Here is a 14,605-nt window from a genome sequence, read left to right on the forward strand (position 1 = left end):
TAGTCTCGCGGTGACTCTGTACTTCGTAGCTTTTTATTTTGTCTTTTACTAGCTCACCTGCCTTAGCTCTTTTTCACCAGCTGGTTTACTACATCAGTTTAGCTTCCTGAAAAATTCATCAGCGTGGACTGATAACTGAATGTAAAATACACATGGTTTCCTAACTGAGAAGGCTTCTGCATCTTCCACATGGGGTGGAGTGAAGCGCAGAGGAATCTGGTGTCATTTAAATTTAGCATTCTGTATCCAAATTCTAAAATCCAAGTTAAGGACAGTGTGACAGTCTTTTACGGGCTAGTGCTGCGTCCAGGCCGTTGCTGATGATGCCTCCACAGCCTAAGCCCCCTGCCCATTTCCGTGAGCGAACCAGAAACTCCTCCTCGGCAGGGCGACCCACAGTTCCTCGCGTAGGAGTGTTCTCTGTGGTCAGCTGCGTTTGTCAGGGATCCATGAAATTGTCAGTCGCCAGTGTAAGCGTAAGATACGTACATTTTTAGCCTTCCTGTGAAAGACAGCTTGAAGTTATGTGGGCTTCACCAGTTTCCACAAAAAGCTGGTGCAAGCCCATTTCCATTCACCGAGGAGTGTTTCGGGCTGAACCTGAGTTTTTATTAGGAATTGTGGGTAGCTCTGACTCATTACTGAGCTGCAAGAGCCAGATTCATTCTGGTTTAGTTAGAAGTCTGTTCACAGTTCTAAAGTTGACTGATCCACACACCCTTTGTTTATCCCTCACAAAATCTAAAGTACAACTTTGCCACATAACATTTCCCTGGGATTTGATGGTTTCACAAAGACTTAACAGTAAGATGTTATAAAAGTCTAGTTTGTCAGGTTATAATTGACTATAAACAGGTTTGGGGGAGGGAGAGGCTTGCATCATTAGATATTACATAACAATGCTTTTGTGCCAGATTTTTTAGTCTATGCAGGTAACAAGCTAATTCTTAAAGGGGCCAAGAACAGAAGTCCTCCACCTCACTCCACTCCAGACCCAGGCTGTCTTGACAGTGGAGGTAAGTGCTCTATGTCAGATAATACAGAAATAATTTTTTGGCATTACTTCCATTAAATTATTTTTTGTATCACACTGCAGAAAATCACATCTGAAAATCAGGATAATTTAAAGCTATCAAAATTTTACACTATATAAAACGACTCCAAAGTGAGGGGGAGTAGCTATATTTTTATTCTTGACCTCCCCCCCCCGGGATTAATTTTCCTTAAAATCTTAACAAAATATAAAAAGCAATGGGCAAAAGGTCGTGGCATTACATGAGGAAAGGCTGCATAACTTTCTACTGTCTCAAAGCACCAGAACTCAGATGTTTGCCATGGTGCACAGATGCCCGACTAGTCACAGAGCTTGACAAGCAGTACTGATGGCTCCAAATGGCTGCTGAAGGAAGTTCAGGTGCCTTTTAAAACTGGCAAAGAAAATGCTACAGCTCTGGTGGGAGCGTGCGTTGAGTTTAAGAATTCCAACGAGCCCGGCCGGGCGTGGTGCAGCGGTTGAGCGTCGACCTAGGATCCAGGAGATCGGGGTTCGATTCCCGGTCAGGGCACATGCCCAGGTTGCGGGCTCAATCTCCAATGACTCTCATCATTGGTGTTTCTCTCTCTCTCCCTCTCCTTTCTTCTCTCTGAAATCAAGAAAGATATTAAAAAAAAAATTTTAAAAAGAATTCTAACGAGCCTCTTCCCTGCACAGAAAACTCTCCTGCCTCCCAAGCCGTATAACGGATTTAAAGCAAATTACGTGCACTTGACAAGCAGCTATTCCTAGGTATGGCTGTGGCAGGAGATGATTGTGTTTGGGAAGCAGAAGCCCATCCTGGATTTCAGGGGAGTCCAAGACGATGTAAGTGTGGAGCGTGTTCGGGGCGTGAGTCAGTAAATGGGGCGGGGGCAGCTCAGCTGTCATTAAATGTTAGAATATGGAAGGGCTGCCATAGCTCATGTCCTCTTCACTGTCACTTCCTGTTGCCAGGCTGTCGAGAAGGTTGTCGCAGGGTTCTTGCTGGCTGGAGGAAACTGCTCCAAAGAACATGCTAGAAAACTGGCGGGAGGAAAGTAATGCGCTGTTTATTCAAAGCAAAAGTCCTCAGTAAGCGTCCCGGGAGCAGCCCCTTTTAGAACTTGGCAGCGTGGTCTCCCTAACCTCGACGGGACGGTTCCTGGAACACCAGAGGCTTCTCCACTGGGACCGGCCATTCTCAAACACACCCTTCCCCAAAGGCACACAGTTTGGGATCCGTGAGTAATCTGCCTCTGACTCCTGCCTGAGCCATCTGAACTGACACCAGGGCTGTGACAGAAGCTGCCACTCCCAGCTAAGTCCCCCCTCTCCCCCCACTGCCTCGTGGCCCGTCCCATGCCTCCGCTCACTGGACAGGAATGCCAGCATTGTAGAGGGATGCCTCTCGTCTTTAAAATCCATAAAAAGCGCCCCCGCTTTGCCCCTGCTGCAGTTGTCCACACTTGGTGCCCCCATTTTCTTACTCTCCCATCCAGTCCCATCTAAAAGCTCCTGACCCCCCCTCACAGAAACCCTTCTTATGGTCACCAGAAACCGCCACATCCTTCAGCCAGTGGCCATCTTCAGTCTTCACCCCCCTCGCTCCTTAGACACTTTCTTCTCGTACCGGCCTCATGCCACGTCCTGGTCGCTCCCAGGCGCAGCCGGCCTGCCTTCTACGCAGCCTTTGAGTGGGTTTCTCAGCCTCAGCACTGTTGCCATTTGGGGCCTGGTGCTCTGTGGCGGGGGCCGTCCTGTGCGTTGGAGGATGCTGAGCAGCAACCCTGGCCTCTACCCACTAGATGCCAGTAGCATCGCCCCTTCCCAACTTGTGACATCCAGAGTGTCTCCAGGCGTTACCCAATGCCCCCTGGGGGCGTATCAGCCCTGGTTAAGAAGCACCGCCGTAAGTGGCGGTCCTCTCCCAGATTTCCTTCACACCCCAGCTGAAATTACCATCTATATGCCGAGGAGTCTCAGGCTAGAATTTGGACCTCAGTCCACACACCCTACTACCTACTTGATTTCTGCATCTGACATACCCAAAGCCGAGTACCTGATCTTGGCGAGCACTGAACCTGCTTCTCCAAACCTAAGTCATCCTCGGTGCCTCCCTTCCCCTTAACCCCCATGACCAACCCATCACCAGGTTCTGCTACTTTTACCTCCTCAATTCGCTGTCTACTTCGGCCACTTTCTCTATCTCTAAGGAATCACCATCTCATCTCCTGGATGCTACGGCTGAGCTTCCATTTTTGTCTCTTTGCTCACCATTCACATAGTAGCTGCGGCTAAAGTTATCTTTTAAAAATTCAACTCTGTCAGGTACTTCATATGGTTGTCTGAATGGCCCACAGGGCTCTTCTGGCACAATCTGGCACTCATCAATTGTTCTAGCTTCACCCTGTGCCACTGTTCCCCCCCAGCCATCTGCTCTCTAACCACACTGGCCAGCCTTCAGTTCCTTAAAACCACCATGCTCTGTCCATCACAGGGCCTTTGCACGCGCCACATACCCACCCAACACTCCCCGCCCACTACCCAATTTTACTATCCTAAAAAGTGCTATACAGCTTAAGATAGTGACTTTAGAAACAATATTCCTCCTTCCAAATTTCTAATTCTAACTAAGAAACTCATACTTACAAATCAATAATAATAGCAATAGCAAAACAGGCTTGAATAAAATATTAATGTAAACATAAAATTGGAACAATCATTATTTGAGATACTTCTGTTTCTAATAAATTGTGTTTATCTTCAATTCAATAGATTTCATAAGGTTTAATGTTAGCATTCTGTGAAGCTTATCATCAATCTAGTAAAATGTTGGTATTTTGATATGTTATTAACTGTGACTCCACTATGAAGGAATTTGTGCTGTTTGGGGATAAAATTTATATTGTACCACTATGAATAAAGATTTTCCAAACAGATTTGAAAAATAAATTAGAAGAACATTTATTTTAGAAAACAAATTATGTGACTAGCATATTATTTGTATTCAAAGGTAAGTGTGCTATAAGTGATCATAATTTATGTGACCCAAATCTCTACCTGAATATACTTTGTTAGAAATTACTCAGATGAAGGGATTAAGAAAACAAAACAAAACACCATAGAAAAAGGAGGTTACTCTGAGCAATTTCACTATTTCGTATTAACATTCTATAAATCAGCCTTCTCTCCGTCTGACTCGCTCCTCTCCTGTCGAAAAGCGAGGGACTTAACTTCAGGGCGTGGGGGCTGCAAGGGGGAGGAGGCTGGGAATCCCCCCTGGGGCGGACACGGCTCAGCGCTGTCCTTTTACCTTCCTGAGATGTGGTGACCCCGGCTCTTCCTCCGTGTTGCCGACACTGTTTTCGGTTACTTCACCAATGTCAATGTCTCCGTTCACTCTTTTCATTGTGGGACTGGCGTTGGTGGGAGTCCCCCCAGGGTAAAGCCTTTTGGGTGCTACTCTTCTCGCGATGGCCTCCATGGCCTTGCTCTCTTTTTTACCAGCCTCTGAATTTGAACATATCAGATCTGACCTGAGGTATTAACAGGGACTAAATGAATGGACTGTTTACTTTGAAATACATATTTTTATATAACTAATGGAGCAATATGGGATGACAGTAACACCGGTTTAGGGAATATGCTGAAGTAATATGGAGCCAGCTGTTTTCAGAGGTAAGATTTACATGTATGATTACTGAGAAATTCTCTCTACAGATCTGAATTTTCCAGTAAACAACCTAATGTGCATGAGGCGATCTTGTGGTATGGAAATTGGACCAAGTTAGGAAAAAAGTCAAGTAAATTACTATGTATCTATATAACAAAATTTACAGAAGTCTTAAAAATCACGGTTCCATGTCATAATCAGTGATATTGGAACATGTTCATAATATAATATTTTTTGGGGAAGAGCAGGATATAAAACTGTACATGCTAATAAAAAGTGGGAAAGGAAACATGATGAGCCAAACAGTAACAATGGCTGTCTCCAGCAGTACAATTGTGGGCCATGTTCATTTTCTTTGTACTTTTCTGTATTTTCCAAATTTCCCATAGTAACCTTATGTTACTTTTACAGTTGAAGCACCCCCCACCACCACCAAAAGAAAATTAAGAGACAAAAGAAAAAAAGAAAGAAAGACAATGGCTGTCCCTATGTCTGAGAAAGAGAGTTCTAGGTATGAATACTTTCCTGTGAACCTTACTTAACACTATAACCACTCCTAAAAAGCAACTATTATAAATGGAAATGAGTTTGGGGTAATAAAGATAAGTCAAAGAGTCTTGTTAAATTCTGATCAGAAGAGAAAAGGCAAATATCTAGGGCAAGATTGGTGATATTTCTATGTTACAGGCAGGTCTTACTATAGCTCCTCCTGATTCTGTCAACATTTCTGATCTAATGTTTTTCTTCTCAGTTGTTTCCTGAATGAACGCCACTGAATTATTTCAGAATAAACTGCAATGGCTTTTTCCCAAACAACAAAGATATTAAGACATGGCCATACCCTTTTTGTTTCTGTGAAAGACACAGTGATTGCGGAGAAGATGCTCTACTTGGCTCATCAGCTAATGTAGCCAAAATGAAGTTAGCTTCCAACAACATATCATCAATACTTAAAGCCATAGGTCTAAAAAGGCAAAGTCAGAACAAACATCACAATCATTTTCTGATGGACATTGGGAAAACACGAGAAAATTCTAATTCAGGAGTAAAATGAAACAGAAAAGTAGAAGTCCTTTTAGTCTTCTCATAAATTAACACAGTTCTAAAAGCTGAACTCATCAGATCTAATTACATAAAACACATCTATCCAAACCCAGCCTCATTTGAAATTTCAGTTCTGAACCATCAAATAACCTATCAAAGTTTCACAGAGATTTAACTTGTTTAAGCCATGTATTATTTTTCTAATTAGGCAAGTTATTCATATAAAATTTATAAATGTTTTCACTCTGCAGAAGCATATATTTTTTTCAGTCAAGTTACCAATTAAAAAACACCATGTTATGGCATCTTTCAAAATTTTAGTTGGTAACTGTTGCTAGTAAGGTTAAGGAATTCCTGAGGTGTGGATGAATTTCAAAATGAGTCACAGAGGTTTATTATTATATAACAAAAAGAAAAAGAAACAAACTCAGAAAAGTTCCCAAGGACCTACTTGCCAGGAAAATCAAAATGCATGGATATAGGAGCATGTGTAGCTTCCGAAAATATCAGCATTCCCTGAAAGGAAAAAAAGAGAAAAAAAGTGAAATCTTTCTTAAAAAACTACCAATGGAAATTTTAATTTGGTATAAATTTTTCTTTACCTTCAATTCTTTGAAGCAAAATGTTATTTCAGTGTCAACTCCAATTTGAAAGAAGTCAAATTCATCTGGACCCACAAACATCTCACTGTATACAGAAGTGTTCAAATCTGTTCAATATTGTAGAAAAATAAAGAGTAAAATTAGTTCCAGAGGTATTTGTTAAGTTTTAGTATAAAAGTATAACCTAACCGGTAGGCTAAGCACAGCCATAGTTCTCTGACATCCTTGGTTGAGAGGCGGGCTCTGTGTCTACGCCCCTCTCCTAGAACCTGGGTGGGCGGGCTCTCTGCCTGCTTTGACCAATAGGACACAGGGAAGTGACCTGGTCCTGGTTTCTGGGACTAGGCCTTTAAGGACTAGTAGTTTCCAAATCTATCCTCTATCCACTTCCTCTATCCTGCAGCACCTGCTCTTGAGTCACCATGCTGACTTCATGCTATTCATACATGAAGAGGCTACATATGTGCAGGTGCCCTGGGTGACAATCCAGCTGAGCTCCCAGCATCAGTTACCAGCCATGCAGTGTCTGTCCAAACCCCTTGCCTGTTTTTACTTGTGTTTTCCACTACAAATTAGCTTCATAAGTATCTCTCATGTACACTCAGAGAGCAAGGAGTGTGTATACACACATACGAGATTACTTTTAATAGCTTCACAGTATTTCATTACTCTCACTCAACTCATTTCCTGTTGTTAGATCTGAAGTATAGAAGCAGGTTTTAAAAGTGCTCGAATCTGGGTAGTGGGATTTCAGGTGACTTTTTTTTATTAGTGTTTTTAAAAAATTATTTTCTTCGCCTGGCCGGTGTCGCTTAGCGATTGGGCATCAACGTAGGATCCAGGAGATCGAGGTTCGATTCCCAGTCAGGGCCCAGGCCCAGGTTGTGGGCTCGATCCCCATTAGGGGGTGTGCAGGAGGCAGCCAATTGATGACTCTCATTGATGTTTCTCTCTCTCTCCCTCTCCCTTCCTCTCTCTGAAATCAATAAAGATATATATTTTTTAAAAACTATTTTCTTCAATAAACATAAATTATGTAAGTATAAGAACAAAGGATAAATGGTATACATTTTTTTAAAGGACCAGACAATGCCTTACAAATACATGCATCTTAAACAAGAAGGCTCATGTCACTCCCAGGATGCCAGCAGAGAGTAAGTTCAATAATAAAATTAAACTGAGTCTCCAAACATAACTATAACTACTCATTAGAAAGTTGTTCATGAAGGACAGTGTCTCCTGGTTATTAAATGGCCATCTTTATTCAGAGATGGCATTATGGAATATAAAACAGACCCCTTTACTAGTCAGGCGTGTATTTTCCAGATCATGCACTCCTCAGTAGATGAGCTTTGAGAGAGGCAGTAATAGCACAAAGGTAATGAGCTTGAACCCTGTACTCAGATCATAATCCACCACTAACTGTGTGACACCAGAGAAGTCACTTACTTTCTCTGTGCTTCATATCCTTCAGATGGAAACTGGGATCATAATAGTACCTACATCACAGACTTGTCATGAAGATCAAATGAATTTGGAAATGAAAACCACTTAGAACAGAACCTGGCACAAACTAAACACTACAAAAGTCATCTGACCAACTTAATCCTTGGTTCTATTGATTTTTCACTTTAAAATAATACAGGTCCTCCCTTTCTATTCTTCCTTTACCGCTATCACTAAAAAAAAAAAAAAAATTATCCGAGGTCAAAGAGTCTTAAACAACATATGCCAAAAAGACCCAAGTAAATTTTCTTGATCCAAGAACTCCTGATTTAAGCATGCCTTCGTTTCTCCATTCCATCTAGGTAACTCTTAGACGAGCTGACTTAAGAATATTCACATTTTCTGCCCTATATATTTGCTGCCTGGAATATAGGCAAAGGTCATCTCAATTGGATTGCTGGCCTCTTAATTTTTCTTTATGCTAAACACAAAATAAGATAAAGGATGAGAAAGAGACTTTAAGATCTTGACTTTAAAAATATTTTTCTCAGTAACCATTCTCCTAATTTTAAAACAACTGGAATTTCAAAGCCAAGTATTTTAATTACTGATTGTGTAAATTTCCTGGGTCTCTTAAAATTTTTAATGATCTTTCTACATCTTACTGCTTTTTAGACAAAAGTAAATATTATGCCACTAATATTTACTGGTTAGTCATCAAACCAGGAAGTGATACTACATTAAAGCACCATGGCAGGTATAATTCTTACCCATTGATTCCTCATTAGAACTCTTAATGCAAACTTCCAGTGGAGTAACAGCGAGAGTAACTTCCTCTTGACTTGACGTGAAAAGAACAACTGCCTCAGCAAGCACTCTGGGAAATGTAATAAAAAATTTACATTATTTGAAAAACAGAAAGGAACAGCTTTCTAATGAGACTCAAATCTTTAACCTAGAAATAAATGTTGGCCTGGATTTAGAAAAATTTACCCAAAAGACTTTACCTTCTTTCTTCTATGTGAGTTGCTATATTTTAGTATATTTTAAAATTGTAACTTCATTTAAAGGCCAAGAGGATAATAAAATATATTCTTAGTAAAACGTGAAAAATATAGGATAAACCAAACACTAGAATGTCTTTCATTCCTTTTTTATGTAACAAATATATATTTTAATTGGCCTACAATCATACTCCTAAGGGAGAGAGTAGGAAAACAGCTGTGCTGATAAACTAGGGTGAACTATGCCGGGAACCAGGCTGAGTGGTGGAGGTTTACCAGCAGCCTGCTGCCCATATTCTCTTGCCCTTTGTTACTTGTCCTGGATTAACTATTACTTTCAAGGTTGTCTTGACATCCCAAGTGCCCTTTCATCCTGTGCTCTCCATTTAAAAACAACTTTATTAATATATAATTCACCTACTACACAATTAACAGATTTCAAGTTGATTTGTATTTCATGAGATGAAACAGGTTGAAAATCGCCAATCTATTATCTTTATCAAGGTTTCTTCTTGATCCTGTACGATTATTTCTCCAGGTATAGTGTTAGTTTAAAAACATATATATAACTGATTTAAAAACTCTAGGACATTAATCTTTAATCTGTAACCATACTATATTCAGAAAAATTTAAAAAAACAACAGAGCACTCATTACCTTGGCTGAATCATCAGTGTATTAGTACACATATTCTTTTCAAAAATAACTTGCAAAGGCTGACTTTCTTGAAAACACACATTATGAGTCCTTTTGATACCTTAAAAAGAATACAGCAACCTGTTAATTTTGCTTTATTAAAATAACACAAGTTAAAATAACACAAGTAAAGTTACATTTAATCCCTGGCAGGTGCACGTAGCGTGGGGCAGCACTATTCCTTGCTGTGTTTGTCGCCCCCTAGTGGGCACCGGGCAGCATGGCTGACCCTCCCACCAGCAGGCAATAGAGTTCCCACATCTGAGACACAGGTCTGTTCTTCAACTGAGTGTAAGACAGCGGTTGCCCGCACAGCTCAGATGCCGATGGCTCGGTATCTGTCATACGGCACTGATAGGGCCGGATGGGACCTCTGGAGTATAAAGCTGTGGGTTCTTTTCCTCTGAGAGGAGGGGAGAAGCATGGGGCAATAACGGCTATGGCCCTGCGTGCCAGGAACTGCGGTATACGTTTTACACACATTGCCTCTGACCACACAATATCCCTGCAGGGTCGGTACTTAATCTCAGAAGAGGAAACAATGGCTCAGCGAGGCTAAGAGACTTTCAAGGCTATGCTTTTCTAACGAACGAGTACAGCAGGTCCTCGAATGATGCTGTTTCATTCACAGTCATTTCATTATAACGATGAGATGCCGTTCAACCTTAAATCTTGTTTATACAATCAGCCTATGGTAAAATTGGTTTTATTATATGTTTTTCGCCTCCCAAAGACATTACGTGGGGACTTACTGTACAGTTAGAATCTGAACCTAAGTTTGAATAGAGAGCCCATGCAATGAAATCCAGGTGGGCTGTAACTCTTTACAGCAGAATAATGTCGCAGTGTGAGTCAAAAGGTCTCACTAGAGACAACATTTCTCAACTTATTTTTTTTTACTTAAGTAATTTCAGCAGCATTTATTAATTTCATAAATATTTACTGAGTACATATTACCAAAAAAAATCGGACCAATATCACAAGTACAAGATTTTTTTAATTTTTATTGATTGATTTTTTAGAGAGAGACAGAGGGAGAGGGAGGGAGGGAGGGAGAGAGAGAGAGATTTGTTTTTCTACTTATTGATGCATCATTGGTTGATTCTTGTATGTGCCCTGACTGGGGATCCAACCCACAACCTTAGCTTATCAAGAAGATGCTCTAACCAACTGAGCTACCTAGCCAGGGCCCAGGCATTCTTTTAAACAGTTTAGAATTATAACTTCCTAGAACTCACTGTATCTTTACAAAAACCCTAGGAGGCTGGTACTAACATTATTCCCAATTAAGATATTGGGAAACTGATACACAGAGATATAAAATAATTTGCCCAAGGTCTCAGCAAGGAAGGGGCAGAGCAGGATTCCACCCTAGACCTTAGGCCTCCAGAGCCCATGCTGTTAATCACCAGGCTATCCATATTTAAGCATGTAAAAGTCCTATGAGTACAACATTTGAATATTGACTGTGCAAGGCCGGGAGGCAGGACATCAGTTTTACAGCTTGGTGTGGCAGAGAGAATGAAGAAAAGTTTTGGCTCTTACTGTTGTGGGGCAGGACTCAAATCCAGGCTCTGCGACTTACTAGGTCTGTGACCTTGGGCCAATTACTACGCTTCTTTCAGCCCCAGATATAATACTATCTGCCTAGAGGGATTTTTTTTTTTTTCTGCTCTTACCAAGGAACACTGTTACCAAGGCACTCTTGCAGAATATCAAGCAGCCAGTTAATTTGAGAACCACCAATTGTTTAAATTAAAAATTGGTTTTCTTGCAGGCAAAGCTTGTGTCACTGACAAGTAAAAAAGGGAAATAATGCCAATCATCTCTCAATACATCTAGAGAGACAAGTAAGATTATACTTTTCAAGTACTTACGACTGCGCTACCACAAAACTATACAAATTCTACGCAGCAATGCAATGGGAACTCTTGATGTGCGGTTTGAATATCCTTAACATGAAAAAATATTAACAAAAAAACACATAATACAGTAAAGTAGTTTTAATTGTACCTACCGTGTCTGCAGAAGAATTGAAAGACTACTTTGCACTTATCAGATCTGGTGAATATTTTGCACAGCTCCACATTTCTTTCCAGGGAATTCAGACATCTAAAGATGGGCAGAATTGACTGCAATACAAATAGGTTATAAAACAGCATATACTCAGTATGGTTGTTTAATCAGTTTAAAAACTAACAAAAGAAGAGTATGTATATTCATAAGTGAATAGGTTTGTCCTGCATGCCATTTAAACCAAGTATTAAGTACAGAACAGACGTTATGTCTTATATACTGAATATTTCCACAATGTAAGAGAAAACCAGGGCCACTTATGTTTACCTTCATTCCCAGTTTGCAATTTAAATTTGCCTTTGTGTTGTCATCAGTCATTCCCACGGAGGTGGACCACTGGTAATGTTGGAAAAACAGGGGAGAGAAGACAACGCAGCCGTACGCTGACCGGCAAGAATTCACAGCCCTCAGAGCAAGCTGCAAAACAAAACCGCAGCTGTTCGGGAAAATCAGACTTCAAGTGATTAATTCTAAAAATTCTATCTTGTTTACCACAGCCAAGTGTTAGTAACTTATGTGTGCCATGAGGTTGAAAATCACTGCTCTAAAGGTATTCGGATATGTGCAATAAAGGTGAACAGTGACAAGGGCGGTTGCAATTCCTGGATTTCCTGGTTAACATACAATCTGGGCTGGAATCTTAAACTTCTTTTGTCTTAATAGGTGGTCTATGAGTTAACTTTTTTTTAATATGTCTTTATTGACTTCAGAGAGAGGAAGGGAGAGGGGGAGAGAGAGAAAGAGAAATACCAATGATGAGTCATTGATTGCCTCCTGCACGCCCCCTACTGGGGATCGAGCCCGCAACCCCGGCATGTGCCCTGACATCCGGGAATCGAGCCTCAATCTCCTGGGTGGTAGGTCGATGCTCAGCCGCTGAGCCACCACGGCTGGGCTGAGTTAACTTTCTTACTTACACCTTTATCAGACGGGTCCAGCCACAGCTCGTCACTAATCCGTGATAGGGCCTGGATTGCTTTCCCAAACACTACGAAGAAAAAGGAGCTGCTTACATTTCTTCCTTTCAAACAATAAAAACAAATCATAGGACTACTTCAGCATTCACAAGCACTTAAACTCATGAAGAACAGTGCTTACAGACTAGTACTACAAATTGCTTTAAGAAATATAGTATGATACCCTCGGCAAAATGCCAGACTCATAGTGGGAGTTCAATAAATTCGATGAATGACTGTGTGAAATAACATGCAACAAAATTCTTCCCGTGTGTTTGCAGTGCTGCATGGAGCGACTGTGGCAAACCAAGAGCCCTCCTAATGTGTTCTAAAACTTGTACCCCGCCCCCCGGGGAAAAAGTGTAAAAACGAAGAACAGACTGGGTGATTTGAAGGGTTTTAATAACTTGACTGGTGGCAAAGTCAAAACACGTCATGAGAGAAATTAGAGGCACGCGAGGTGCATCTCTGATGCGGGAGGGCTGCATGACAGATGCCCAGTCTCCCCACCAAACACACTTAGACGTCCCTTCAGAAAGAGCGGCCAGGGCGGGACGACATGCTGGCCCGATCCGGCATGACAGTGTTCTTGCGAGTTACAAATAAGTAAACAATGCGGCAAGCAGATACGGAATACTACGCTGCCACAGACACAGACGGCCGTATCAAGTTATGGAAAGGTAGGGAAAAAAGGGAGACTAATCCTAGGACATACAACCAGATGATAAGGCTTCCGAATCCTAAGTATTGCGAGTTGGGAGTGAGGACCTCGAACTGAGAAGGGCCGGACGACAGGGCGGGACGGGGGTGCGATGGAGGCCTCTGCCCCTTCTGGCCACTTGTCGGTCGCCCCTGTCCCCCGGCGCTGCCTCCCGCGGGCCTCCCATGCATCCGGTGGATATTTACAGAGCACCTCCTATGATCCAAATGCAACCCCAAGGCCACGCGGGGGTAGAGCCATGAGCAATGCACGTGCAGTGCTTCCAGTCCAATAAAATCAATCATAGAAATAACTGCTTGTTAAGCATTGAGGGAGGGCCAGCCCCGGGGCAAGGTGGCTCCACGGGTTGGCGCGTCCCCCTGGACACCAAAAATTCCCTCCGTTCCCCGTCAGGGCACATGCCCAGGTCGCGGGTTGGATCCCCTGGTTGGGGCGAGTACCAGAGGCAACTGACTGAGGTTTCTCTCAAAATAAAAATAAAAATAAATCAATAAACATATCCTTGGGGGAAGATTAAAAATTTCAAAAAATTTAAATAGAGGTATACACTGCAAAAGAGGACTCCCTGACGCTGTCCCACAGGAGCTCTCTGCACCGGAAGCCGGCCGCCTCTCCAGGCCCACTTCCGGGCGGCGGCCTGCAGGGAACCCCTGCCCTTCCGCACGGGCTTTCCGGCGGCGTCCACGCCCCGCCCCACCCCCGCCGCCGTCGTTAACACCGCGCCCGCGCCGCCCCACTTCTGAGCTCCTCACGCGTGTCCGGTTCCTCCCTATGACTAGGGCGCCGCGGGTCACCTTGCTCGTGAGGCCGCCCTGAGCCCCAGGGTGACTCCGGGGCTTGGCCCAGGTCATAAATTTTAAACCGGTAGGATCTAAAATTAAAAAAAAAACCACCTGGCTTATATTTTCCTTGTGACACTGAAACTTAACTGTCCTAGCATTATTATTACTATTTTTTTGTCCCCACGCAGTACCACCCCGATTTTGAGGCCCGCACTCCCGAAATCTCCGTCCCGATGGCACAGCTTCAATTGCACAGACACCTATGAGAATAAATATTATGCCCAAGTCAAAGCACGTGGGCCTTTGCCCTCCCCTCTGAAGCCGACAGGGCAATGGCGGGGGCGGGGGGAGCGCTGGTTGTGGCCGGGCAAAGAGGACCCTGGTGGAGCGCGCCGGTGAACCCGGGGCTTTCCCTTCTTTCCCGCCCGAACAAAGGCCTCTCCACCTTTAACCTGACTGCCGCTCATCCCGCACTTCAGCATGGCTGCGGGCCTAACACGCGGGCTCGCGAGGCGCGCCTCAACTCGACGCCCCAGGTTCCCGGATGTTGCCCGCGCTTTTAGAAACTTCGAGATTTCCCCCCTCCCCAC

The 14,605-nt window shown here is 42.8% G+C and overlaps 1 protein-coding gene across 1 annotated transcript; it reads right to left on the reverse strand.

Moving 5' to 3' along the window:
- Window positions 1-1,930: 1,930 nt before the first annotated feature.
- On the reverse strand, window positions 1,931-14,497 carry RAD9B (RAD9 checkpoint clamp component B). Its single transcript, XM_016203071.2, has 11 exons — window positions 14,461-14,497; window positions 12,474-12,544; window positions 11,824-11,973; window positions 11,498-11,612; window positions 9,442-9,541; window positions 8,551-8,657; window positions 6,335-6,441; window positions 6,184-6,248; window positions 5,530-5,652; window positions 4,329-4,551; window positions 1,931-2,059 (listed from the first exon to the last, which is right to left on the reverse strand). Exons 1-11 carry the CDS (start codon window positions 14,495-14,497, stop codon window positions 1,931-1,933), a joined length of 1,227 nt encoding a protein of 408 aa, XP_016058557.2.
- Between the last annotated feature and the right edge of the window lie 108 nt (window positions 14,498-14,605).

The sequence above is a fragment of the Miniopterus natalensis genome, chromosome 20 (genome assembly GCF_054644295.1).
Source record: "Miniopterus natalensis isolate mMinNat1 chromosome 20, mMinNat1.hap1, whole genome shotgun sequence".
In the NCBI taxonomy this organism is placed as follows: domain Eukaryota; kingdom Metazoa; phylum Chordata; class Mammalia; order Chiroptera; family Miniopteridae; genus Miniopterus; species Miniopterus natalensis.

Bases quoted from the DNA above. Each gene is read 5' to 3' on its own strand.
- RAD9B (XM_016203071.2), bottom strand. From the start codon at position 14,497: ATGCTGAAGTGCGGGATGAGCGGCAGTCAGGTTAAAG. The intron at 11,974-12,473 runs GTAAGTAAGAAA...TTTGTTTTGCAG, and splicing joins TGGACCCGTCTGATAAAGGT to CTTGCTCTGAGGGCTGTGAA. The intron at 4,552-5,529 runs GTATGGCCATGT...TTAATACCTCAG, and splicing joins CTTTCACAGAAACAAAAAGG to GTCAGATCTGATATGTTCAA.